Below are 27,528 nucleotides of genomic sequence, written 5' to 3' on the forward strand. Positions count from 1 at the left end.
AATTTCAGTTTATTTTTTACCAGTGTCTGACATAACTAATCTAATCTTTTCTCCTTTTGAGAGGCATAAAACTGTTAGGGCAGTAGAAAACTAGGAATGTGTTATACCCATATGAAATGACTTCATCTCCTGGTCTTCTCCCTCTAACCAGGTGTTCTCAACCGTGTCCTCTCTGTGCCCCTTAAATGCTGCTTCTCTCTCGGTTTCTGTTCCTTGGCTCTTTCTTTGCCTGTGTGATGTCATCAGTCCTCATAATTTTAGTTTCCATCTGTTCTTTGCTGTCTTTACCTTAACCTAGTTCCACACAGTATGAGAAGACATTCACAATTCAAAGATCTCTGGAAATGGTGATTCATTTGACGGAAAATACAGCAGCTTGGAAAAAAAGTTGGAATTCTGGGATGCAGCAGGTCCCACATTAAGGGGTGTTTCTTATCTTTTTGGCAGTGAATTGCTTCTTTCCTACCTCTCAATCTGAGATTGAGGGTGAGGTACACATCCTGGTTATTTTGTGAACTAGCAAGTACATGCATCCTGTGACAAGGTGTCATGTGTGTGAGTGTTCATGGGACAGCGGTTCATCTCTGAGCAGCTGTGTTCCTACCATAGGGCAGTTTGACCACTGTGCACCGGCTCTGTACCGTTGCTCTAGGCTTTACTTGTTCAGTGGGAGCCAGGCTTCTCTCCTGGTAGGCTGTTCAAGATCAGCCTCACTGCAGGCGCATAAATTAGGACCTACTTGTCCGTCTACAGAAGTATGCTGAAGGTCTGTTTCTGGCAGACTTAGCATATAAATCATACTCCTTCCTCTCCTTTCCAATCCTAAAATGTTTTCTTCCTCCTATTTTTATGTAACTCACTACTTTCTGCCTAAGTCAGAAACTGTGAAGTCATGGTAGGTGCTTTCCTCTGCTTCCCAATCAATCCTGTTTCTCGTAAATGTTAACAGTCTGCTTCTTTACTGTCTGTTAGGGTACTTCTCTCAGTCTGTAGCATACTTCCCCTAAATCAGACCTTCAGTTATATCCACGTACTTGCACTCAACCAAACTTCACCGTGTCTTTTGTCCTTTCTTCTGGTGAATTTCATTTAAAGACCTAATTTCTGCATTGTCTCTTATTTTTCCCGATACTGCCTTATATCCCCTTCTTCTCTGTTCTAGCCAACTTCCCATTTCACTATTCTGTAGTGTTTATCAGCCATTACTTTACCCCTCAGTTCATTGAAACCTTTTCACATACCTCTGTTACAACATCTCTTAATATACAGCAAGTATTGGTTTGCATGCCAAGTTCCCATGCTAGAATGAATTCTTCTGTGGCAAAACATGTGTTTTATTCATCTTTTTATCTCCTGTACCAGCGCATGCCCATCACAGAGTGATGAATGAATGAGTAATTGAAAGAACGAGAAAGGCTGTCTACCACATTCCAACTGTAGGGAGAAGGGTGTCTTGCTCTATATGAAACATATTAAGGATTTCTGCTCCCACCACAGTCCTTCCTGCCCAGGATTTGGCATATATGTACAACTAGGAGATTGAACCCCTCCACTGTATGAAATTTGAATGCTCTCTGCCTGAAAAGAGGGCAGTTTTGTCTGGGTTTGGATTGCAAATTCTTGATATTCAGAGGGACAGTTAGACTATTTTCATGCCCTTCCCAGCATTTGTCTTTACTCTCTCTCAGTCAGTTAACCAGAAATGTATGCCTCTAGCTGTTAATTTTTCACAGGACTGAGCTTTTGTAACTGATTGACCTTAACTTCAAGGATATTTCCTCAGGATGCTACCTAGAGCGTTGCTACACAAAGTGCAATTTTGTAGAGTCATGCTGGTCTACAACTAAAACAGTATTGACATCAGAATTAAACAGTTAGAAACTTTTATGGTAATTGGACAATAATTTTGTGTAAATCTAAACATAAAAACTTAGGGCTTGTGTTTTTGTATTTATTTTTGAAATTTTATTTTATTATTCACTTTTGGCATGTTGCAAAAATGTCAACTACTAACTCTAACTACTGGAAATAAAAATTGATCGTTCACCAAGCACTGATCTGGAATCTCATAGTTGGAGTCTCTCTCTGGAGCAGTGTTACTCAAAATGTTGTCCTGGCCCAACAGCCTGTGAATTGTTTGTTAACCTGTCTGCATCCTAATTAGAAGCTTGCACCAGAATGTAACTCAGTAAATCTTACTGCTTAGAAAAATGGACTTTTTGGTAGATTGTAGCAAGACTTCCTTGATGAAAGAAGTAAGATGTTGCTTTATTATTATTTTTTAACTGTTTGTTTTATTTTTGGCTGTGCTGGGTCTTCATTGCTGAGCATGGGCTTTCTCTGGTTGTGGCGCATGGGCTTAGTTGCCCTGAGGTATGTGGCATCTTCCTGGAGCACGGATTGAACCCATGTCCCCTGCATTGGCAGGCAGATTCTTGTCCTCTGCACCACCAGGGAAGCCCAATGCATTGCTTTATATTTTGGCATAAGCGCCCTGTTTCTTTGCAAACCAATACTATGAAAAACGCTGCTCTTGACAATCTTGGAAATACTACCTCTGCTTGTTCTTCTGTTCTGTTTCTGGTGGATTTGCACTTTGGAATGAGGTATGTTACTATAAGAAATGATATCAGCTTTGCATTAACTCATCTTTTTCGAACTGGGGTAGTCATGAAAATCTTTTTAAAACCACCTCAGGGTACATGTTGAAATTCATAACACAAGATGTGGACTCCAGGATGAACTGCTGCTTCATTAGTCTGTGTTTCCTGCCCTTCAGAAGCTTGTTCATAGCAGTGAAAAATTCCTGTCAATGTTGTGTTTCTTTCAGCTGAATCATTAACAGTAGAGAGGTATATAGAAGGGGGACGGGAGTCTTTTGAAATTGTTCAAGAAAGTGTCTTCTTTGGTATAATTTATTTTGAATTTACAACTATGTAAATTAACTTTAAGCAATTTTTGTTTAATAGACGAGAACACTGACATCGCTGAAAAGCTCTATCAGAAGGTTAAAATTCTTTGCTGGGTAATGACAGGGCCTCAAAATCTAGAGAAAAAGGCTAAACATGTCAAAGCTACATGGGCCCAGCGTTGCAATAAAGTGTTGTTTATGAGTTCAGAAGAAAACAAGGACTTCCCTGCTGTGGGATTAAAAACCAGAGAAGGCAGAGACCAACTGTACTGGAAAACGATTAAAGCCTTTCAGTATGTTCATGATCATTATTTAGACGATGCTGATTGGTTTATGAAAGCAGATGATGATACTTACGTTATACTGGATAACTTGAGATGGCTTCTCTCAAAATACAACCCTGAAGAACCCATTTACTTTGGGAGAAGATTTAAGCCCTATGTAAAGCAGGGCTACATGAGTGGAGGAGCAGGATATGTCCTGAGCAAAGAAGCTTTGAAGAGATTTGTTGAGGCGTTTAAAACAGACAAATGTACGCACAGTTCCTCCATCGAAGATTTAGCACTGGGGAGATGCATGGAAATTATAAATGTAGAAGCAGGAGATTCCAGAGATACCACTGGAAAAGAAACTTTTCATCCTTTTGTACCAGAACACCACTTAATCAAGGGTTATCTGCCAAGAACCTTTTGGTACTGGAATTATAACTATTATCCTCCTGTAGAGGTAAGTTTAGAAATTTTATTACTGTATAGATACTTTGACTTTTATTTTTTAAGAAAACTAATAATGTGATGTTCTTTAGTATCTCCCTTAGTCTTTTTATATCGAATGGCAGTATAACAGAGCAGATGAGAACGAAGGTGTCAGCAATAGTAATTCCAATAAATATTTGTATTGCTGCATGCCTGGCACTAAGAATATAGCAGTAAATATTGTCAAGTTCCAACTCTTATAAACCTTACATTCTTGATGAGGAGACATACAATAAACAGGCTGACAAGTTCAGTTATAAAATAATTTTAGGTAGTGCAAGTGCTCCAGAGAACAATGGAGCCAGGTAAGAAGATGGAGAATGACCCAGAGTTGGAAGGGATACTTCAGTTTGGGCAAATAAAGAAGACTTCGCTAAAAGGGTAACTTTTGAACAGAAACCTGAGTGAGGTTAGAAAGCAGGCTATGGGAAGATCTGGGTAAAGAGCCTTCTCATCTTCAGGAGCAATGCCTGAAAAGATTTTGGGGTTCAGAAAGACCTAGGTTCAAATCCTAGCTACTAAGCTCTCCCACTTAGTAGCTGAGTGACCTTGGATGGACAGAATTTGCCTAACCCCCGAGCCTGAGTTTCCTCGTTTGTAAGATGGACCTGAGCTACCTGTCTGATCCAGTGCATCACGATACAGGACAGGGTCTCTCATACAGGGAGTACCTGTAAGTCCTGGACCTCACTTGACACCTTAGCTGACATTCCTGAGAATTTTATCTAAAATAAATTATTAAATATTTCAAATATACAACTAAATATTTGAGGATATACTGTTTTGTACCCACCAACGACTGGGTACACACACACAACACAACCAGCTTTACCAGATATTAGTCTTTTGCCACATTTGCTTTAGATTTTTTTTTTAAACAAAAAGGTATAGAGATAGGTTAGGCCACTGTCCTCTCCTCAACCCATTTCTCTTAGCTCCTTCCTGAGAATTAACCACTGTAATGAGGTTAGTATTTATCATTACCATGTGTGTTTTTATGTTTTTCCTACATGTTTCTGTATTTGTAAATAATACATAGTATGTTGTTTTGCAGGTTTTTAAATAAGTAGAATTGTACCACAGGCATACTTGGACATATACCTTTTTCATGCAACATTAAAATTTATCAACATTAATATGTGTATCTGCTTCATTAATTTTAGACTGCTGTATAATAATCTAATATATGAATATACAGTAACTTACCCATCCTCCTGCCTGTATATATTTAGTAAGCTGTTGCCAGTTTTTCACTATATGAGCATTGCACTAATAATTGACTGGAGACCAGGAATCACAGAGTCTAGCTTTTATCTTTTTTTTTTTTTTTCCATTTTATTTTATTTTATTTATTTATTTTTTATTAGTTGGAGGCTAATTACTTCACAACATTTCAGTGGGTATTGTCATACATTGAAAGTCTAGCTTTTAGACTCAGTTCTGTTATTGATTAATGTCTTGAGGCAAGTCACTGGTTCTGTTTACCTTTTCTCTGGCTCTAAGATAACCAATAATACACTTTATGGTACTGTTCTCTTCATTACAAGCCATTGTTTTCAAATCACCATCTAAAACAGCTGTTCTCAGCCAGGGGCTCTTTTTTGCCTCCCAGAGGACACTTGGGAAAATCTAGAGGCCTTTTTGGTTGTTTACTTAGTGGTTGCGACTGGCATCTAATGGGTAGAAATCCACAAGGTTGTAAACTTACTAGATGCTGAATATTCCACAGTGCACAGGACAGCCCCTCACAGCGGAGCATTATCCAGCCCAAAATGTCAATAGCACTGAAGTTTCAAACCTTGACCTGGAACATCTGACCCGAGCTTTTAAGTTTTCAGCTTTAAAAGGAAGTTTTAAAGCAAATTACTGCTTTTTCAGCTCTCAACCACCAGTGTGTTCCTGGTACTTACACAGAAGTGATAGCTAATCCTTAACGGTAAACCTACATTTAACAAGTGACAAAACAGACTCAAGAGAGTCACGTAACTTGACTGTCCTGATGAGTAGCCTTGGCAGTATTTGCAATCCCTCTCTGATTTTAAAAGCTCTTATTATTTCTATCATGGCCACTGCTGTCTGATTAACGTTATATGTGCTCCCCAAAGGAGGGTAGAGTATGTTAGAATAAATATTCTTTTGTTGGGATAAATTCCATTTGAATAAACAAACATTTTAAAGTTCAGTTTTATGTAATGAGATTCTTTGAATCCATATGCTAGCATCTTACTGCTATTATAGACGCAAGAATTTCCTAAACTGTAAAACACGTGTATTCCCAAGTCTGCCTTTTGATAGTCTGTTTTGGTTTTGGTTTAGTTTTGGGATGCTTTTTCGGTGCAAAGTTTTCTTAAGCCATCCAGGATTACTTGACCTCTTCCCTTCTCAATTCTGCACCCCTACTGTACAAAAATATACCTAAACTCAAGAACATTACAAATGCATAATAATGAAAACACCTAAATGCATGTAAGATTTCACCAAGAGTTTTTGATGTTGGATACACACAACAGTAATAGCAAAGGAGCATAATAATTGTTATTATTTTTAACCAGTAAAATACCCCACTTTGCCTTTAAAAGCACTGCCAACAGTTCCCACCTGCAAATAAGGTATCCCTAACAATATAGTTTATATTAACAAATATTTACAGAGCACATATTTTATTTATTTTTAGTTGTATCGTGGATTTTTTTCTTTTGAACTTTCTGTTTGGCATTGGGATATAACTGATTAACAATGTTGTGATCATTTCAGGTGAACAGCAGAGGGACTCACCCGTACATATACATGTATCCATTCTCCCCCAAACCCTCCTCCCATCCAGGCACATATCTTATTTGAATTTTACTAGCTTTTTAAATGGGTGGGAAAATTTACATTTATTCTCTAAAAATTTATGAGTTATTTTAAAAACTGTAAAACAGACTGGTAAGTTCCAAAATTGACCCAGCCTAATTTTGCCCCTTCTCTCTCAGAAGGTTCTATATAAACCCAAAGTGAAACCACCCTTCTGTTATTATTCATCATTTAATGAATTGTCTTCTCCCTAAGGGAGTCGCTGTTTTCAAAGCTGTCCTGAATCTCTTACATACTTGCTTTCTCTCCTTTATAGTCACTAAAAATACAGTGCAGAAAAATTTCGTCTACAATTCAACATTATAAAGCAGTTATACTCTAATTTTTTAAAAAAAAAGAAGCTCCGAAAAAGCAAATTTTATCTAGCAGGTTAGGGTGTGAAATAGTGTAGTTAATCAAAAAGTTATGTTCTTATGTTAGTCGTTCAGAACTTTTCATGCAGTTTCCTTTCACACTCCCTTCTCACTTCCTTAGAAGTGAATCTGTTCCTAGGAATGAAATCTTTTCCCTAGGGCTACAGTCTATTCCCTAGCAGTTGATTTTTTCTCACAAGAAAATTTGAAGTCAGTCATAATACAGTGGATTTAAAATATAGTGGATTTTCAAACACTAAAAAACATTCCTCTGTGTGTGAAATTGCCTTTTTTATAGGTCAGAAATGATCAAATATGGTTTTAGCATATTAATTCTTCAGTTTTATTTATATTAACTCTAATCCATTTGAAACTTACTAGTGTATATGGTTGATGTAGAGAACTCCTGATTTTTCCAAATTGTTAACTAATTATTCCAGTACCATTTATTAATAGCCCTTTTTTCACTGCTGATTTAAAAATACCTCCATTATTATCATTCACTATAGCATTACTTGGACTTCCCTCATAGCTCAGTTGGTGAAGGAATCTGCCTGCAGTGCGGGAGACTCGGGTTCGACTCCTGGGTCGGGCAGATCCCCTGGAGAAGGAAATGGCAATCCACTCCAGTATTTTTGCTTGGAAAATCCCACGGACAGAGAAGCCTGGCTGGCTACAGTCCATGGGGTCGCAGGAGTCGGACACAACTTACACAACTTAGTGACTAAACCACCACCACCACCACCATAGCATTACTTACAGTCGGGTCAGTATCTGAGATTTCAGTTCTGTTCCACTGTTCTATTTGGTTTTGGCTTAGCACCATATTGTTTTGAACCTTGTAGCTTTACAAATTCTTCAAATTATTAATCTAAGACTGTGTCTTTTCTCCTTTATTGCTCCCTCTCTTTTTCTTTTAAATTGTTTTGGCAACTCTCAAATTCTATACTTGTGCATAAACTAATTACTTTAGAAATAATGGATATCTTTGCCCATTATTTTTTAAATTTCATTTTAGGTCCCTTAGTAAATTTTTGTAGTTTTCTTCAAGTAAATCTTTATTTCTTAAGTATCTCCTTAGGTTTTTAGTATTTTTGTTACTCTTCTAATTGGTTTCTTTGCTTAACACTTTTAAACGAGTGTGTATATGGGTATATATATATGAAAGCTTTTTTTTTCCCTAAGCATCTTTAAAATCTGGCTCTGTTCCTGGGTTTTTTTATTTCTGATTATTTTTCACTTGACTCTGTTGAGTTTTGGGAGTATCCATAATCATATGCAAAGAACTAGGTACTTTGTTTCTAAGGATTATAGCTATTTTATTATATTGCCTTTTATTGCTTATAAATATTAACTAAATAATAAATTGAAAACTGATATCATTAAGCAGTTATTCTGGCCATCCAGTAAAAAAAAACCAGCACAATGGAGTGTAACATAATTACTGCAGTAAATCTAAGCAAAATATTATTATAATATTTCAGAGTTATATAAAATTGCTTCCAGAGAGGAGCCGGTAATTTAATATTAACCACTCTTGTTCTGGTCTTCAGTGGCCACTATGCGCTGGCCACTATAGTAGCTACTAACCACATATGACTATTGAGTATTTGAAGTATGACTACTGAAATTTAGATGTGCCCAGTAATAGAAATCATTTCAAGGACTTAGCACAAATAAAAAGAATGATTTCATCAATAATTTAGAAAATATTGATCACCTGTCTAAATATTAAAATAATATAGATTTATTCAGTTAAAACATACTCAAATTAATGTCACCTATTTCTTTCTACTTTTTAAGTATGCTGCATTTTGTGGTCACATATGTCTACTGGATAGAGCTGGTTTGATAATCACAAGTTGACTTATCTGTTTACTTTTCATATTTATTTCTATTTTTAAATTCCCTAAAAATGTAAAAAGTAGACACCAGATAATTTTTCAGTGTCTACATGTTGGTCCAAGAAACCTATCTATTCAGTTTTTGTTTCAAAGGCGAGTTTAGAAAAAGGTCAGAGAAAATACAATGGACGATTTCTTAATGATTTTTACTGCATTGTAAGCTGCATACTTCCAAACATGAATTATTACATGTTTGCTTTAGTGGATCACTATGAATCTTCTCTGGGAACTTGCCTGACTGTTTTTCTCCATGAGTCATTGCAAAGACAGTAGTCTTAAGTTTTCTTGCAGTTATCTGAGTGAAGCAGTCTCCAGATGCCAATTTTGACCCCAGAATGACCTTGTGACTAACTACTTAATTCTGGGACCAGTTTTTAAAATTCTGTCTAATTTATTCCTTTTTTATTCTTTTCTGTTTTTGTATTTTTGTTGTTATTTTGTTTCTGTCTTCTTTAACTGCCCTCATGCCAGCTCAGAAATCTATGAGAATTATGTAACTGAACAAAAGTTTAACTGAGGGCCACCTGAATATGATTATTTTGTCAGTGTAAGCTAACATTTATTGAGCATTTACTACAGGGAAAGCATGGTACTAGCCATTTTATACACATTGTCTCCTTTAAGTAACCATCTTTTTTGCATGTGGGGAAATTGGAGCTTATAGAGATTAAGTAGCTTGCCCCAGATTATACACTAGTAGGCAAAATATGGGCTCAAACCTAGGTATGACTTAGCACTTCCTCTCTTAAATACCAGATTGTTTGGGTTGATGTATTGATGAAGTTTTAGCTTGCAGATACCCTTCTGGGCAAGGCTTTGTAACCACTGAATGTTCTAAAGGTCTTTCTGAGGCAGAGCCAAGCAAAAATTTATAATGAGAAAATTATGAAGAGAAAGCAAAACTTGGAGAAATAGAACTTTGTCCTTTGTATAGCTGACTCTTTCATTTAAAGAAGTCTCAAGGTTTTCTACGTTTGGTTTTTTTGGAGGGGCGCTAATCTATAGGGTATGAGAGAATTTTATTTCAGTTAGATATACTTCAGCAATTTCATGTTTGAAAACACTTGGTTTCTTTCACGGGTCTAATAAAGCTTGTGGTTCTGCTTAGTTTGCGAGCTTTAATGCTTTGATTCTGTTAAAACTAGTGTTTCCTTTTTTATCAGTATCTTAATATTGTATGTAACAATATGCCATTTATTAATAATGCCTGTTTCTGCTACTTTTTTAGGGTCCTGGTTGCTGTTCCGATCTTGCAGTTTCTTTTCACTATGTTGATCCTACAACTATGTATGAGTTAGAATACCTCGTTTATCATCTTCGTCCGTATGGTTATTTATACAGATATCAACCTGCCTTACCTGAGAAGATGCTAAAGGAAGTAAGTCAGATATACAAAAATGAAGATAAAAAAGTAAATCAGGAGCCCTTGAAAGAAAAACATAAATGAAAAGAGGTAAAATGTCTAGCATTGCACTGAAGAAGAACTTCTCCATTTCTGATATAGAACACTGGAACCCCAGTGAGGAATTCTTTCCAAGTGAACATTCCATATTAGAAACCTTTCGTATGAATGACTGTAAACTGAAGCTTTAAGTGCGCTGTGAAGTCTGTTAAAATGTGTTTTGATACAGTAATATATATATGTATAAGAAAAACTTGTGTTTTTAAAATGGTGACCAGGCAGAGGGACTAGAAAAGAGATTCGTTGCCTATTCCTGACCACATGTATTATTTTCACTGGGAAATTAAAAGTTAAACTTGCTAAAACTACACTGCACCATGTTAGTAACTCTCACACGATGCTAAACAGATCTGCCTTAAAGAAAATTTAGAAGGAAATATTGTTGCTCAGTGTTGTCTGTAGACTCAGAACATGAGTTTATATTTGCAGTATGATATAAATGAACCAACCACCCCCTGACACACACACGAACAGTTTTTGTCTAATGAAAATTTGCTGTGACTATTTATAATTGGTAGTATTTCTTCCAGAAGAAGGTAGAATAAGAATGGCACTTGTCCTGAAGTGCATTAATAAAACCACGTTTTGAAATTATCATGGGCCTTGACTGTATTATATACTTCACTCTAATTAATAGTTAATCTTCTGCAGAGTCCCCGCTGTCCCTTCTAAATGTGCTTAACCATTCTCAAATGCCATTCTGAACTATTAATATTTATTTACTGAAAGCATTAATAGCATTCAATAAACATGCATTTTTAAGTATTTTATTCCTAGTTTTACCCATTGTTAATTATGGGTAGCTAATGATAGTAAATTTAATGCTATTTGGAGATGCATTTCTTATAATAGTGCTATTCTCAGGAATCACTAAGTTACATTTTTAACTGATTATTTAAAACTCTGTCCAACTACATAATTATAGTTCCTTTCTTTCTCATTCTGTTGAGAGTTGAGAACTTGTTTGTGCCTTTCATAACTTGTTTAAAGCAGAGGTTTGAGATTCATTTTTAGGTTCTGAGGTGGCTGTTAGTTACACTGGCTAAATAATTTGTAAGATTTTGACCAGAGTTAATTAAAAACAGTAAAAAATGCAGAATGCTTAAACAAACTGAAATGTGTCAAATATTAAAAGACTAAATACTTAATTTATGAATAACACTGAATTTTGATGCTGACTTCCTTGAGGATGATTGTTTTTGTCAATGGACAGTTGGAACAAAGCAGAATACCCATTCAAGACTGTCATCAAAAACACATAAATGTTTCATTCTAATTTTGGTGACCCTCTATTTAAAGAATTTCTGGAAGGAAAGAAAATGTTAAATTTTAGTTGTTTTTAGCAATTATCATCTGAGTGTATCATAACAGAATACACCTCCTATATGATTATCTTAAATGTTACAAATAATTTACATTTCTCTTATGTTTTATCATAATGCTAATTTTATGTGGCTGTTATGCCATTGATTCTGCTGCTTAGCTAAATATTTTATATTTATTGTGCCAAAATATATCAAAACCGAGACCTCTTTGCATTGTGTATTTGAGAGGATGTTCATCCTAGTGGCTAATGATGGATTACTCTGTCAACATAGTGAAAACTTACACTAGTTTTTACCTATTAAATTTTTTTTTGTTATTTTCTTGGTGATATCAGCTGCCAAACTTTCAAGGCATTCTATTTTTTGAGCAACTCTTTACCTTGCTATGAATATGAATTTACTTGCTGTCCATATACACTACTTTTCTGTACTAGAATTATAAATTGTTTACCATAAACATCCAAAAACCTTAAAATTGACTCGTACAAAATCAGCATTGTGATGAATCCTGGGGTCTGGAGTCAGACCACCTGGGTTTAAATTCTTGTTCCATCACTAGTTTTGTAGCCTTGAGCAATTTACTTAATCCTAACTCTGTGCCTCAATTTCCTCATCTGTAGACTAGGGACAGGAATACTACCTACCTCACAGGATTTTTATGAGGATTAAATGAGTGAATATGTGTATGACTTTTAAGAACACTGTTTGTCCCAGAGTATGGAATGCTAAGTGTAAAGTTTTCTTATTATTCTTTACCTTGGAGTATAAATATTTATTTTAAATGAATGAGAAATCTGCTTTAATCAAATCATATATTAAGGGAAATATTTCATACATTTCTTATAATAAGTAATAGCTAGTTTTTATTTGATGCCTACTATACACCAGGTAATGTGCTTAGATACTCGGTGTTAATCCTCACAAATTAGGGGTTACTCCCATATTATAGATGAGAAAACTGAGGCTCAGAGAACTAGTCATTTTTCCACTGTCAGAAAGTTAGTAAGTAACAGAGCTAAGATTAATACTCAGAGCCTGTGTATTCTCTGTACCATGTCAGCCTTGAGGTTAATCATGTAACATTATTTCCATTTTTATTTAATGACATGTGACATCTGATACATTGGCCAGTAGTTATCAAATTAACCAGCCAAAATTGTCATAATGATCCATAAATTGTGCTTCATATACTCTTGCCTGGGAACTTGATAAAATGGAGGTTTCAAGACCCCAATTCCAGAAATTTTGATTCTTTGTTGGGACCTAGAAGTATGCATTCTTCCCAGATACCCTTGGGCACCAGTTCTCAAAGTGTGGTCCCAATCCGCAGTGTCAGCATCACCTGGGAATTTGTCAGTAATGAGTCCTGGGTCTCACCACAGACCTACTGAATCCCGAAACTCTAGTGATAGAAGCAAATAATTATGTTAAAACAAGCCCTCCAATTCCCCCCTAAACCTGGTGATCATATGCAAATCATCCTTATAACACACTGAGGATTACTTCCCCATAAGTGTGGTTATCTTTCAAAATTTAGATACAGCATAATATAATGTAGTTCTATACTATGGATCTAATATAGAATCACACTATATTAGTAAAAGACTAAAGATAATATAAATATATTTAGTAAGAGACTAAAGATAATATAAAAAGGTCAGTGAATCATTCATTTGACAGAATCCTTTAGCTTCTTCAGGGTGACTAATATCAAGGCCCACAGTAAAATATGAAGTTTAGTAGTTTCATATTAGGGCAGAAAATGTTCAGTAATTACTAGTAAGTACACATTAATTCATTAAAAGCATACCAAAATGTGGTATCAAAAATGTCCACAATTGGTGGTAAAAAAATTTTTCAATAGAGACAGTAAAGCACTATTATATAATATGCAGAATGTTTTTCTGCTAATTTTATCAAAATTTCATCACCTTTAAGGATCAGCTGACTGTTCTATAGGACGTAGTAAAGCAAAAAACTCTCCAAGTATTTAGTAGAGCACATAAAACCAGATTTGATGTGGATAATGACTTACTGTCTTTTACATGAAGATTTTTGTCCTCTGGGTAAATGACTTTAGTATGGTCTTAAACAGGCTTCGCTGTCTTTTGTTCTCCAATAACAGTATACTTGTATTTCAAGTGGGAGGCTTGTAGATGATACAAAGCAGATTTTTTCCCAGAGTTCAGTTGTTTTCAAATACCTTAAACTTCAGAGGAGTTTCTGTTACATGTAAGAAGATTTGGAAATAAATGACTGACCAGGTTTTAATATTTTTAAAAGTATGGTGATTGAATTTGAACATTAAATTTGCTAATTGGTTATTTTCATAATTGTTTGAGTATTAATTTTTCACTTCCTTGAGCCTGTTATACTGTATTGTTACCAGATTGAGGCTTGAAAGATCCCTCATTTGATAGATTCGATGACGTCTACCCTTTTATTCATTTAAATTTTCATTTCTTTAGAATATTTCACTTCTTTAGAATTTTGACAATTTCTATTTCTTTGTATTTATTGCCCATCTTTATTTCTTTGATAACTAACTTCCACTTTCTCACTACTCCTAATGCTGCCCTCACAAGATTAATTCAGCTATTCTTTGTGATTAGAGTTTGTATATATCACTTACATAATTTTATACCTATTGATATTGTTTCCCTATGAGATTGTAAGTAAAAGTTTGTCTAAGAATAATGCCTGCTGGCTCTCAGGATACTTGACCTACTTAAAAGTCTACAATTTTAAACTAATTTTAGATATTCAATTAAATGAAGTAAAACTATTTAAAATTATTTGGATTCTTCCACTCCCCAACTTCACTTTTTCTCAAGAAAAAACACCCTCATTTCACTGCTTATTTATAGTAGGCTTGACAGAAGCGTACTTAAGAAATCTGGGGGACAACCTGTGGTTTATGTTGTACTAAATATAACCTCTATTGATTAAAAAGATGGCTTATGTTTATATATTGGAGTTGAAATAGAAATTTTAGTTCAGATTAGAATGAGAAATTTTATAAATTCTCTTTAGAGAAACCAACTCTAAAACTAGTTTCAACTCCTTTACCTCTCTAGTTTTTAGTTTATATCAGCGAAGTTTAAATAACTTTACAGGGCCCTGCAGCGATCCATATATAAAGTATACTATTAGAGGGGAACTAATCTTACTGCTAAGCAGTGTGTTATATTGCCCAGAGGATGCTTGTGTTTTGGAATTTAAAAATTATGTAACGTAATAGTATCATGAATGATTTTAAAATGTCTGGTGACTTGCTTATTTTAAGTGATCACCAAAAAGTCAGAAAAAAATGTATTTTTAAATGTTTTTTAAAGTGCCTTTTGAACATTTTTAAACAATGGATTTAAACAACTGCATAAAATAAATTACCATTTTAAAGCTGCTTTATCTGATTATTTTTAACTGATGTAAAAGTTGTGGGAGAAACATTCTTTAATGGGTAGTTTTGGGGTTATTTTACCAAAAATATTAAACAGTTTTCCCATCAAAGTTATGCAATTTAAATAGGCTTAAATAATTTTTACTGCAACATGTTATTTTTCTTTAAAGCAACAAAATATTCCACCTCTGATTTTGAATAATCTACATTGAAAAAACAGAAACACCTATGCTTTTGTCCAGGTAAGTGTGTATCTGTGTATCTATGTTAATAGGTATACATATATGTTATAGAAAGAACATACTGAAAAGAACATATGAAAAGAAAAGATTGCTTTCCTATTTCTTGGTATACTTTTATCTGTCATGTACACTTGAGAAATTTATTTATTCAGCTAATTATTTATTTGAATAATTGTGCCCAGAATCTACTAGGAATACAGAGGTGAACCACATATATAAGGTTTCTGTTCTCCTAGGGCCTTAATTCTACAGCTAGGCAATAAACAAGGCAGTAGATGAAGGAACACCGTGTTTCAGAGTGGTGTTAGGGAAAAAAAAGTGTGATATGGTAGAAGAATTTTCTGGGTGGGGTGTCAGGGAACACCTCTGAGGAGGTAATATTTGAGCTGACCTGAATGACAGACATTTTATATACTTCAAAGATATTTATATCTATGAAGTTCTTTGCTCCTACTAGGTAAAAAAAATAGTAATAATATTGTTTCCCACGTCTGCTTAATCATGCCTTGGGCATATGTGAAGGCTCACTGCCTTGTCTTTCCTCCTCCTATTCCTGTAGCACTGGAATCATATTCCTGGTGACATTGAGGTTGAATTTCACTTTCCGTTGTTGTTGTCAGATTGTAGAGCAATGGTAAAATCTAGACAGGAGTTTGAAAGAGAACTGATGATTCCGTTTTTTTCTTCAGTTTTATGCAAGGATATCATCCTTGTAACTGTACTGTTCAGTGGACATGTGTGTGAGAGATAAGACTAGAAAGGTCTGATTATTTTAATAGTTGAATTTTTTCTTTAAAGTATTATTTGTTACTTTTTCATGCTGGTAAGATTTATGTAGTAATTTTATTTGACGAGATGAAGGTATATGCTTAGAGTAATTAGGAATAGAAATGATTTGTTGTTCATAAAAATTAATTTTTACAACCAATCACCTGGCTGAATTTTCCCTCACTTCCTGCCTTTGAATTTCTGGCTCTTTGAACCTTTCCCTATTCTTTGCTTCTCTCATCCCATGTCTTTGCTTTTTTTCTCTTCTTCCCATTGGCAGCAGTACTTTTGTTTCTTTAGGCTTTTTTGTTTTTGTTTTTGCCCCCATTTCCTATCAGCAGATGTGTTTTAAAGATTTTTTTTTTTAGATCACGTGTTTTTGGTGAATTTCAGTTCCCTCTCAACAGCTGAAGAAACTTTCCTAGAATCAACAGAAAGGAGAAGGAAGAGAAAATTTCCTAGAACTAATAGAAAGGACGCAGAGAATACATGTCATCGGAATCCTAGAATTTTCTCTCTTGTATGGAAATGTTTCCTGCTAGAACCTACCCCTCCAAAAATATGGGTGCATTTTTTTTTTTTTTTTGGTACTTGAAAACCAGTGAGAATCTGCCTTACTGTTTTTAACCCCAAATTGGTATCATCTCGTCTGGCAAAAGTGGTGTGCGAGGCTTTGAGTGCTCTTCGTGGCACCCTTGTGGCACCAAGGGCTTCCTTTGTGGCTCAGCTGATAAAGAATCTGCCTGCAGTGTGGGAGACCTGGGTTGGCAAGATCCCCTGGAGAAGGGAAAGGCTACCCACTCCAGGATTCTAGCCTGGAGACGAGTATAGTCCATGGGGTCACAGAGTCGGACATGACTGGCGACTTTCACTTTCATCGTGGCAGAGGTATCTCTCCGGAGCAGAATCACAGGTATTTTCTATTTTATTTGAAACAGTGAGGTGGAGAATTCTCCTCTGGTTGGCTGTTCCCGGCTTCTCTGAGTGCTGTCGTCTTGTGCTGTGACTTCCACCTACCGCTGTGTTTGGTCCTGAGGAAGGAACTTGTCCTCTCCCTTATGCAGCAGAGCAGAGACCAGATGTTCCTGGATGTTCCAGAATATCAGAAGAAAAAGTGCAGAGAATAATTTATGAGAGCTGCCTAGAAGGATTGGGATCCTCTCGCCGCTCACCAGACCGTCTTTCCCTTGCCTTTTTTCCAAAGCACCAGCGGTAGCTGAACCACCCCCACTAGAAGCATTCCAGATACCACTACATTTTTATAGAGTGTCCACCAAATTGACATCTACCCTGTGTTAAATAAAGAAGCTCTTCCTTCACCCCAGGTTACAGCTCTCACACTGCACTTCCTGCTGGAGAACTGACTCCTCCCCTGGGAAACTGACAGGGAAACATTCACTGTCTTCAGAGGAAATCCCATCTTTACCCAGAGGAGTGTGATCTGGATTTGTGGTCCCCATGTGGAAATACCAAGTCATCTGTGAAAGTGAAAGTCACTCAGTCGTGTCCAACTCTTTGCGACCCCATGGGATTCTCCAGGCCAGAATACTGGAGTGGGTAGCTTTTCCCTTCTCCAGGGGATCTTCCCAATCCAGGGATTGAACCCAGGTCTCCTGCATTGCAGGCAAATTCTTTACCAGCTGGGCCACCAGGGAAGCCCAAGTCTTCAGAGGAAATCCCATCTTTACCCAGAGGACTGTATCTGGATTTGTGATCCCCATGTGGAAATACCCAGTAATCCAACTTCAGTGTATCTGGTGAAGTCTGTATTGTTCATTCTTAAATAAATTCCGTTGGAGCAGCAGCAGCCAAAGCCAGGTGAAGGCTGCTGAAGCCAGGTGAAGGTGCAGGCTCAGACCTGTACCTGTTCTGTCTCACCGCATTAAGGGTTTTAAACTGGCCTTAGGATCCAATTCCAGCTATATGCTCACTTCACTATAACAGTCATCAACCTTGAAACGTAACAGAAGTTACTTGATAACTTCATTTACATCATTTTCCTCTTTAAAAATTAGCCACTTTCAAATCTTCATCTTCTTTAAAGTGTCAAAATTTTAGAAGTGGAAGCAGAACAAAAGAATTGGGAAATAATGAGTGAATCACCTGTGTTTTCTTAGTGATCCTAAATTAGACATGTGCCCTGCTATTTCTGCAATCTGTAAGTAATAATGACATTTAGTGTTATTTTCCATCTGAGAGTCTCATTATTTTACCGTTAGACTTTCTTTTCATGTTTTATTGTCCTTACACTCTTCGGCTACTGAATCCTCAGATTTACCAAATGGAAAGCTGTTCAGAAGTCAAGTGACTCAACAAGTGAAGCAGAACTGAGTGGTAAAATTTAACCTGAGTCTGAAGTTTCAAAGAACACCAAGACCCACTTTCCTTTACTGACTTAAAAGTGGGACGAAATGAAAAATTACTTGGTGCTCACGAATTTTAAGATCACAAATGACCTCATTTAGGGCTAATTGATTATCTCATAATAATGTAAATAAATTTGCTCTCTATTAACTCTAGATCACTGCATAGATTATTTGAAACTCACTTATCAGAATATCTTTTCAAGGGTTTTCTTTTTTAATTGTTTGCATTTAGAACTTTTGATGCGGAATTACCCAGACTTCTTGCCATTACTGAAATTCAAATAAGCGAAGCAAGGAAAATAGAAGGTGTGAAAATATAAGGCAGTGATTGTACCCAAAAGCACAATTATTATCATCAGTTTGTTTGTTTTTTTTAATAAAATTAAAGTAGATTGGTCTACTTTGACACTGTTTTCTGCATATTCCACCTTATGTGATAGAATGGAAGGATGTTAGTGATTTCCACCCTAAAAGTGACTGTACTTCTCACACCTAAGAATTAAAAATCAACCTCACCCCATAGCATATCATGTTAAAATTAAGAGCTGTCATGGTTACCTCTTTCATCTCTCCACAGGTAATTCTTCCCAAGGTTCAGCCTAAGCTATTCTGTGTACAGAAGGTCAGCAAACATTTGATTTATTTTGTTAGATTAATATAAGTCAAAATCACACCCAGGAAGCTGAGGTGTGGTAATAGAGACTTCAGATCTCCCAATACCCTAATTCTAAGCCCGTCAGTCAGTATTTTCTTCCACATGAGAAAGAATGACAACTTGACAAGAAACAATCCGGCTTCTAGAGTCAAGGCACACTAGGCTATAAGAAAAACTGGCATAACAGGATGGCTTGCTTTAGGGCTGGAGGAGTGTTCGGGGGTAAACCTAGCCCAAACCCCTTGGATTATAACCACAGCAGACAGGGGTGTTACAGTTATAAGGTGTATGTCATGAAGTCACAATCTTAGATCCTTTTAGTTGAGCAAATATTTATAGATGACCTACTCTCTGCAAACCTCTGTGGGAGATAAAAAGATAAATGAGACGTAATTCTTGCTTTCTCAATCTTCAGTGTCTTTCTAATTTTCAACTAAATACGTAATTCAATTTTCCCCCAATATTCTTTTTATTCTTACAGTTCTTGGTGTACGATTGTCTCCTGGACATCATTTAATGCTCATACAATTCCAACTAGTAATTTTATTTTTTGCTCTCAATTCATCTCCCCACTCTAAGGTCAAGACCAGCGTGGTGAATGGGAGTGTTGGTGAATAATTCCAGTCAACTGTGCTGTCAAGCTGAAATCACATCAGGCATGTGACTTGAACATACAAAGTCAAAATATATTCACAATTTCTGTGCCTCTGGATTTTTCACCTTTTCATTGTTAGCTTTCAGTACCATTTTTGGTAGGTGAAATTGAGGCTTTAAAAAAGCAAAATCAAAGCTCATAATGCAATTTTAAAGTACAACAAAAGTTATATGTTAAACTGCCAGATCATTTGCCCGTTCTTTGTTGAATTAAGCACAGCACCCACTTGCGTGCATGTACACACACACACACACTTTGGAGATCTCTGGTGAACAGTCTATTGTCAGGGTTAATGGGACTTGTGAGGATCTGCTGCTGACCTGAGCGGAGCATGCAGAAAGTTAGGTGGTAAGTGGCCTTGAGAGTCTCTCCTAGGGAGAGGGAACAGGGAAACTCTCCAGGAAGATCCCCTGGAGGAGGGTGGGCCCTTCAGTCTTTCTTATTCTGTATACTTGGGGCAAGGCTGCCTGGCCCTTAGACACCAATACAGGTAGCCCCCGCTTTAAAAGTTGCTCTCCTCCACTTTGCTTTTACAAAACACCTATATTAGTACCTGTTTCCCGACAGCTCAGTTGGTAAAGAATCCAACTGCAATGCAGAAGACCCCGGTTTGATGCCTGGGTCGGGAAGATCTGCTGGAGAAGGGATAGGCTACCCACTCCAGTATTCTTGGGCTTCCCTTGTGACTTAGCTGGTAAAGAATCCGCCTGCAATGTGGGAGACCTGGGTTCAATCCCTGGGTTGGGAAGATCCCCTGGAGAAGGGAAAGGCTCCCCACTCCAATATTCTGGCCTGGAGAATTCCATGGACTGTAGAGCCCATGGGGACGCAAAGAGCTGGACACGACTTGAGTGACTTTCACTTTCACTTGTTAACCCAAAAAAATCCAAAGAAGACTTTTGCTTTTGTGGAGAAGGTAGGAAAAGTGAAAATACCATTCCACAGCATTGATTTTGCTGTGATAGAGCCGTTACAGAGACAGAGCACACCCTCCCGAGAGGAGGGAGAGTGGCACCACCAAGCCCTTCCCCAGGGACTACACTCAGCATCTCAGCATCACACCACCCTCGTTTTGAACTGTGTCTGTGAGCATCTGTACTCCATCTCAGTTTATTTTGTGCATCTGTTCGCAAGATGTGTCCTAAGGTAACTGCTTCTTTGCTTTATGCCATTTCAGCTTATGAAAGCTTTCATAGGAACGCTCCACTTTCGGAGAGCCAGGAAACCTGTATTTAGCTGATCACTGGATAAGGACTGCCCAAGGAGACGGCATGATTTTGGACAAGGTAGCTCTCTTCAGTTGAGGGTAATTCTTGGAACTTGATTGAGAACCATCAGCTGCCCACACTCCCAGCAGCTGGGGAATAACAGATGCCTCAGACATGCACGGGAGACCGGACCCCACCTCACCACAGATCCACTGTAGTGGTATCCACGACAGAATCTCAGTAAAAATCTGGCCATGAAAGCTCACCTGTGGCTTCTGTCTTCAGTCCTTTATCGTTTTGTTTTCTTTTGGCTCTTCAAGAGTATCCAGACCTTCCCACTCTCTCACCCTTTGTGCTTTGATTTTTCAATGCTTTAAAACATTCCCAGTTTAAAGATTGAGAGTGAAGCTAAAACAATACTTGCCCGAGAACTCCTTAGATTGCTCTGAATAACTCCCAGGTATGCTTTGCTCAGAAGAGTACTGTTCTGAACCAAACTGGGCTTCTGAGAAAAGTCAGATTGAATTGAGTAGGCAGGAAAGTTGGGAGCTGCCTTTGCAGTGTGGCTAGGATGGTCATGGAGGTTGCCCGGGGCCACTTGGTTCTGAAATTGTTTTCTTTCATAACCACCTCTGAAACCCTGGTGTTGCTCACCCGTCAGTGTCCTTCGTTTTGCCCTTGAGGTGAACTGTTTCATTTTGTTTTGTTTATCACGTTGTGTCTGATTGGAATTTCCAGGCTTGACTGCCTGACACCTCTGACACCTCGAGGTCAGGTCAGCCTGCTGTTCCTCTGTGTCCATGAAAGGGCATACATGTGAAGCTGACATCATTCCTGCCCTGGTTTTTACCTAATACGCGAGCTAGATTATACCTGTTGGAGCTGTAGTAAAAGACATGAGAGGTACTAGCACATACCTGAGGATTGCTGAATACCCGCTGATAACACGACTGAAGAATGGGTGAGGGCCTCTGAGGTAAGGGAGCCCTCAACTGGGAAGTAGATGGGCAGTTACAGTAGATAGAGTTTGTAAAACAGCCTCCCCTCTCCAAAAATGTCCCAGTCTAACCCCCAGAACCTGTGAATCTGAGGAGATAGCACTTCCGTGATTCTGTTGTGCTGAAGTATAGTTTGCCGTGCTGTGCTGTCTGACCCTTTGCAACCCCATGGACTGTACCCTGCTAGGCTCCTCTGTCCATGGGATTCTCCAGGCAAGAATACTGGGGTGGGTTGCCATGCCCTCCTCTAGGGGATCTGCCCAACCCAGGGATCCAACCCACATCGCCTGCATTGGCCGGCAGAGTCTTTATCACTGAGCCGCCTGCGAAGCCCAAATCATAGTTTACTTTCTTAAAGCAAGGAGATTATCTGGCATTATACAGATAAACACAGTGTCATCACAAGAGCCTTTAGGAATGGAGAGCTTTCTCCAACCAGAGTAGAAAAGGACGTCAGATCTGAAGCATGGATGAAACTTGACACCCTGTTGTTGCTTTGAAGCTAAGGGGGACCACGTGAAAATAAATGTGCACATCCTCTAGCAGCAGAGCAAACCCCAGCTGACATCCAGCAAGAAAAGCGGGGTCTCAGTCCTCAGCTGCGAGGGCCTGAGTTGTGCTATCATCCTCAGTGAGCCTGAAGTGTATTTTTTACCCAAGCCGCCGGATAGGAGACCCCAAGCATGGAGCCTGTCTGGATTTCTGACCTATAGAACTGTGAGATTATAGATCGGTGGTGTTTTAAGCTGACAAATGTGTGGTAATTTGTTACTGCAGCACTAGAGAGCAAGTACAGTAGCCAAAATCAACAAGTTTACTCCTCACTATTTTGTAAAGCCCTGCTGCTTTGGAGAAAATTAGCATCTGCCTCTAAAACCAGTCTGTCGGAAGGGGAGGGTAGCCTGAGATCCAAAACATACGCATCATTATGTGCTGACTTGAGCTGGAGCTTTATGTACCTGCACTCCAAACACCTATCCTATGTGGCAAATGCTGTTAGCATGCTAATACCATCATAGACTGCTGACTGGTGTTCACAGAAACTAAGAGATGAGTCCAGGGAGCTCTTCATCCTGGTGCACACCAGAATCACCTCATGAGCTTTTGAAATTCCTGTGGCACAGTCCTGAGTCACTGCAGTCCAGGCCTCTGGCACTTTTAATTGTCTTTTTTTTTAAACTTAGTTTTAGTAACAGGGCTTATTTATTTACTGTTTGTTTTTCTTCCAATTTTATTGAGATGTAATTTAAATATAGCCCTGTATAAGTTTAAGGACTTATATACATCATGAAACGATGACCAAAGTAAATTTAGTGAACATCCATCATCTCACGTTGACTCAACATTAAAGAAATAGAAAAAAAAAATTTGTTTTTCTTGTGTGAAAACTCTTAGGACTTTTAAGTTTCAGTTGTGACATATAGCAATGGTATCTTTATCATGTTGTACCTACTGTCTGCATGTCTTATAACTGGAGGTTTGTGCCTTTGGACTGCCTTCCTCCAATTCCCCCTCCCCAACACCTACTACCTCTGGTATCAGCTACTTGTTCTCTTTTTCTATGAGTTTACATGTTTTTGAATATTGCTGTTCTATTGTACTCTCTTAGTTCTTGGTATACAACATAATGATTCAGTATTTCTCTGCATTGCAAAATGGTCACCGTGATAGGTCTAGTTACCATCTGTCACCATACAAATATACTACATGGTTATTGACTCTACTCACCACATCATTACACGTTTCATACACAGAACTCATATTTTTGTAGCTGGAAATTAGTTACCTGTTAATCTCCTGCACCTATTTCCCTCATCCCCCACCTTCTGCTCTGGCAACCATCTGTTCATTCTCTTTTATCTGTGACTATTTCTGTTTGTTCATTTGCTTTGGTTTTTTAGATTCCCACTGTAAGTGAATCATATGATATTTGTCTTTGTCTGACTTATTTCACTTAATACCCTCTAGTCAATCTATGTTGCCACAAATGGCAAGATTTCATTTTTTTTTTTTTTTTGGATGAGTAGTAGTCCATTGTGTATATATACTGCATCTTCTTTATTCATCTATTGATGAGCACTTAGGTTGCCTTCATACCTTGGCTGTTGTAAACAATGTGGCAGTGAGCATAGAAATGCACCCCTAGCACTTTTTAAACCTCCTTGGATGGATTCTGATGTAACCAGGTGATGTTTGAGAACCCCTGGTTTAAATCGTGGTCCCTGCACACCTGTGTCAGAGTCCACCCAGGGCTGGGGCAGGCACAATTGTTGTCTCTGTGACAACCATCCACTACTTCATTTACAACAGAGTCCCAGTTCTGTTCCAGTAGCTATGTGCCTTACCTTAGGGGATAAATCATAGTCATCTCAATTTTATACTCTAGCCACGCTATCCCATTACACTTCCTCAAAAACCTTCCTATCTCCTTGCAGCTAGAGGCAACCAGTAACACAGTTCTGGCCAGACACATATAAGGAGACTCTACCATGGTGTGGAGTTTCTAGGAAGGATTTTTCTCCCAGAAAACAAAGACGAGGCAACAGGAGAGCTGTCTGGTGCCATTCTTAAATGTGATGGTGAGAGGATGTGCTCCAGGGAACAGCATCAGTCATGGCTATGAGCTCTAAGGTACGAAGCTGACGTGCTGAGACAGTAGGATAGAAAGAAAGCAAGCCTGGGACCCTGATGACCTCTGAACTGTGCCAGCCCTGGAACTGTTATTAGTAGACTTGTTACGTGAGATAATTAGATTACTATTGTATCTTCTATTGCTTGCACCTGAAAGCATTTCTAACTGTACACAAAGCAATATTAAGTAAAGAGATAAACTGGAGAAAACACGTCTACAACTTTCTAATTGAAAAACAACTTTGTCTGTAAAATGTGTATTTGCGTATAAATTGGGAAGTAATGGGTCTGTTGGAAGAAAAGCTATGACAAACCTAGACAGTGTATTAAAAAGCAGAGACATCACTTTGCTGACAAAGGTCCATTTAGTCAAGGCTATGGTTTTTCCAGCAATCATGTATGGATGTGAGAGTTGGACTATAAAGAAGGCTGAGCGCCGAAGAATTGATGCTTTTGAACTGTGATATTGGAGTAGATTCTTGAGAGTCCCTTGGACTGCAAGGAGATCACACCAGTCAGTCCTAAAAGAAATCCTGAATATTCATTGGAAGGACTGATGCTGAAGCTGAAGTTCCAATACTTTGGCCACCTGATGCAAAGAGCTGACTCATTGGAAAAGACACTGATGCTGGGAACGATTGAGAGCAGGAGAAGGGAGCACAGGATGAGATGGTTGTATGGCATCACCGACTCAATGGACGTGAGTTTGAGCAAACTCTGGGAGATAGTGAAGGACAGGGAAGCCTGGCGTATTGCAGTCCATGAGGTACCAAACAGTTGGACACGACTGGGTGACTGAACAACAACAATGAGTCTGTGAGGAGGGATGAGGGAAGAGAGAGAGTAGTCAAAATAGCACTCACTTTTTTTTTTTTTTGTAAGTTATATTTATTTTTATTTATTTAATTGACTGTGCCAGGTCTTAGTCACAGCATGTGGGACCTAGTTCCCTGACCAGGAATTGAACTCAGGCCCCCTGCATTGGGAGCTTGGATGCTTAGCCACTGGACCACCAGGGAAGTCCCAGCACTCACTTTTTATAAAAATTGCAGAGGATCTGATGAAGGATACAGCTCCCAGGGTCTCTGAAAATGCTTAGAATAATCAGTTCACACAACTTTTAATAAATATGCTAACTCCACATATCAGAACACACACCCTAGTTATCTAGAGCTATATAGAGACAAGATCTCTTTGTTTAAAAATCTTACAGACTTACCATTTGGAGTGTCATAACTTCTTCCCAAGAACCCTCTCCACTTAACCAATTTAGAAGTGATTCAATACACAGAAAATTGTATGTGAGCTCCCTGAAAAAAGCAGCCATCTCCCTTTTGTTTGTTGTCCTATCTGTAGTTTAAAGCGCAGCGCTTTGAACAAAGTAGAAGGCATTCACCCAAAGTCAACTGCAAAGTCCCAAACACCCAGAGAGCAAGTGCCTTCTCGGGAACTGGTGTTTTGTGAAGCACCGGGAATGTGTCATTCGTTCATCCTCTCAGATAGAACCCAAGCACTGAAGAACAAAGTACTTTCTAAAGGTCACAGAGCTAAACAGTTGCAGAGGCAGTTCTGTCCCTATTTATTCCCTGCTCTTCCTCCCAGATTCATTTCCCACAATGCCCAATTCACCCTTCTTTATTTTTTTGGTAGTTTAATTTTGTTGAAGTGTAGTTGATTTACAGTGTTGTACTAGTTTCAGGGGTACAGCCCAGTGATTCAGTTGTACAGATAAACATATTCAATCTGTTTTGGATTCTTTGCCTTGTATAGGCTGTCACAGAATGTCGAGCAGCGTCACCTGTGCTGTACATAGACCCTCACTGGTTATCTTATACTAACATATGGTGGTGTGTTTATGTTCATCCCAAGCTCCTGGGTTGCCCCCCACCATGTTTCCCGTTTGATCACTGTCAGGTTTTACTTTCAGCATCTGTACTTCTGTGTCTGTTTTGTAAACAAGTTCATCTGTATCTTGCTTTAATTAGTTTCCACATATGAGTGATTTCATATATTTGTCTTTCTCAGCCTCTTACGTCACTTAGTGTGGTAATCTCTAGGGGCATCCACATGGCTACAAATGGCGTTATTTCATTCTTTCTTATGGCTGAGTGAACACGACTTGGTGACTACACGACAGCAAAGTATTCCACTGTATATGTGTACCACATCTCCCTTGTCCATTCCTCTGCCAGTGGACATCTAGCTTGCTTCCATGTCTTGGCTATTGTAAATAGAGCCACAGTGAACTTTGGGGTGCGTGTATATTTTTGGGTTATAGTTTTCTCCAGACATATGCCCAGGAGTGGGATTGCTGGATCACATGGTGGTTTTTTAAGGTACTGTCGTACTGTTCTCCACAGTGGTTGTACCAACTGACATTCCCACCAACCGTGTAGGAGGCTCTCCTTTTATCTACACCCTCTCCAGCATTTATTATTTATAGACTTTTTTTTTTTTTTTTGATGATGCCTTTTTTGACTGTTATGAGGTGATGCCTCACTGTAATTTTGATTTACGTTTCTCTGGTAATTAGTGATATTGAGCACTTTTTCATGTGTTTTATGGCCATCTGTGTGTCTTCTTTGGAGAAATGTCTATTTAGATCTTCTTCCCACTTTTTAGAATTGGGTTGTTGTTTATTTTTAACATAGAGCTGAATGAGCTCTTTGTATATTTGGGAGATTAATCCCTTGTCCATCACTTTATTTGCAAATATTTTCTCCCATTTTGTGGATTGTCTTTCCATTTTGTTTATGGTTTCCTTTGCTGTGCAGAAACTTTTAAGATTAATTCAGTCCCACTTGTTAATTTTTTGTTTTTTATTTTCATTACTCGAGGAGGTGAATCCAAAAAGATACTGCTGCAATTTATGTCAAAGAGTGTTGTGCCTATGTTTTCCTCTAAGAGTTCTAGAGTGTCTGGCTTTACATTTAGGTCTTTGATCCATTTTGAGTTTATTTTTGTATATGGTATTAGAGAATGTTCTTTTATATACAGCTGTCCAGTTTTCCCAGGACCACTTACTGAAGAGAATGTCTT

General features: G+C 37.9%; 1 protein-coding gene across 5 annotated transcripts in view; it reads left to right on the top strand.

Moving 5' to 3' along the window:
• C1GALT1 (core 1 synthase, glycoprotein-N-acetylgalactosamine 3-beta-galactosyltransferase 1) overlaps nucleotides 1–27,528 on the top strand; it is a 64,177-nt gene that overhangs the window by 33,009 nt on the left and 3,640 nt on the right. For 2 of the 5 annotated variants that reach the window (XM_043871680.1, XM_043871684.1), the window contains 2 exons: nucleotides 2,970–3,637; nucleotides 10,008–14,969. In XM_043871680.1, the coding sequence (XP_043727615.1) occupies nucleotides 2,970–3,637; nucleotides 10,008–10,226 (887 nt within the window). In that variant the 3' untranslated portion in view covers nucleotides 10,227–14,969. Of the gene's footprint in view, nucleotides 1–2,969; nucleotides 3,638–10,007; nucleotides 14,970–15,136; nucleotides 15,209–16,914; nucleotides 20,289–27,528 lie in introns of those variants that run through there. The other 3 variants (XM_043871681.1, XR_006334835.1, XM_043871682.1) reach the window with 3 other exon arrangements.

Source organism: Cervus elaphus, chromosome 18 (assembly GCF_910594005.1).
Source record: "Cervus elaphus chromosome 18, mCerEla1.1, whole genome shotgun sequence".
Lineage (NCBI taxonomy): Eukaryota > Metazoa > Chordata > Mammalia > Artiodactyla > Cervidae > Cervus > Cervus elaphus.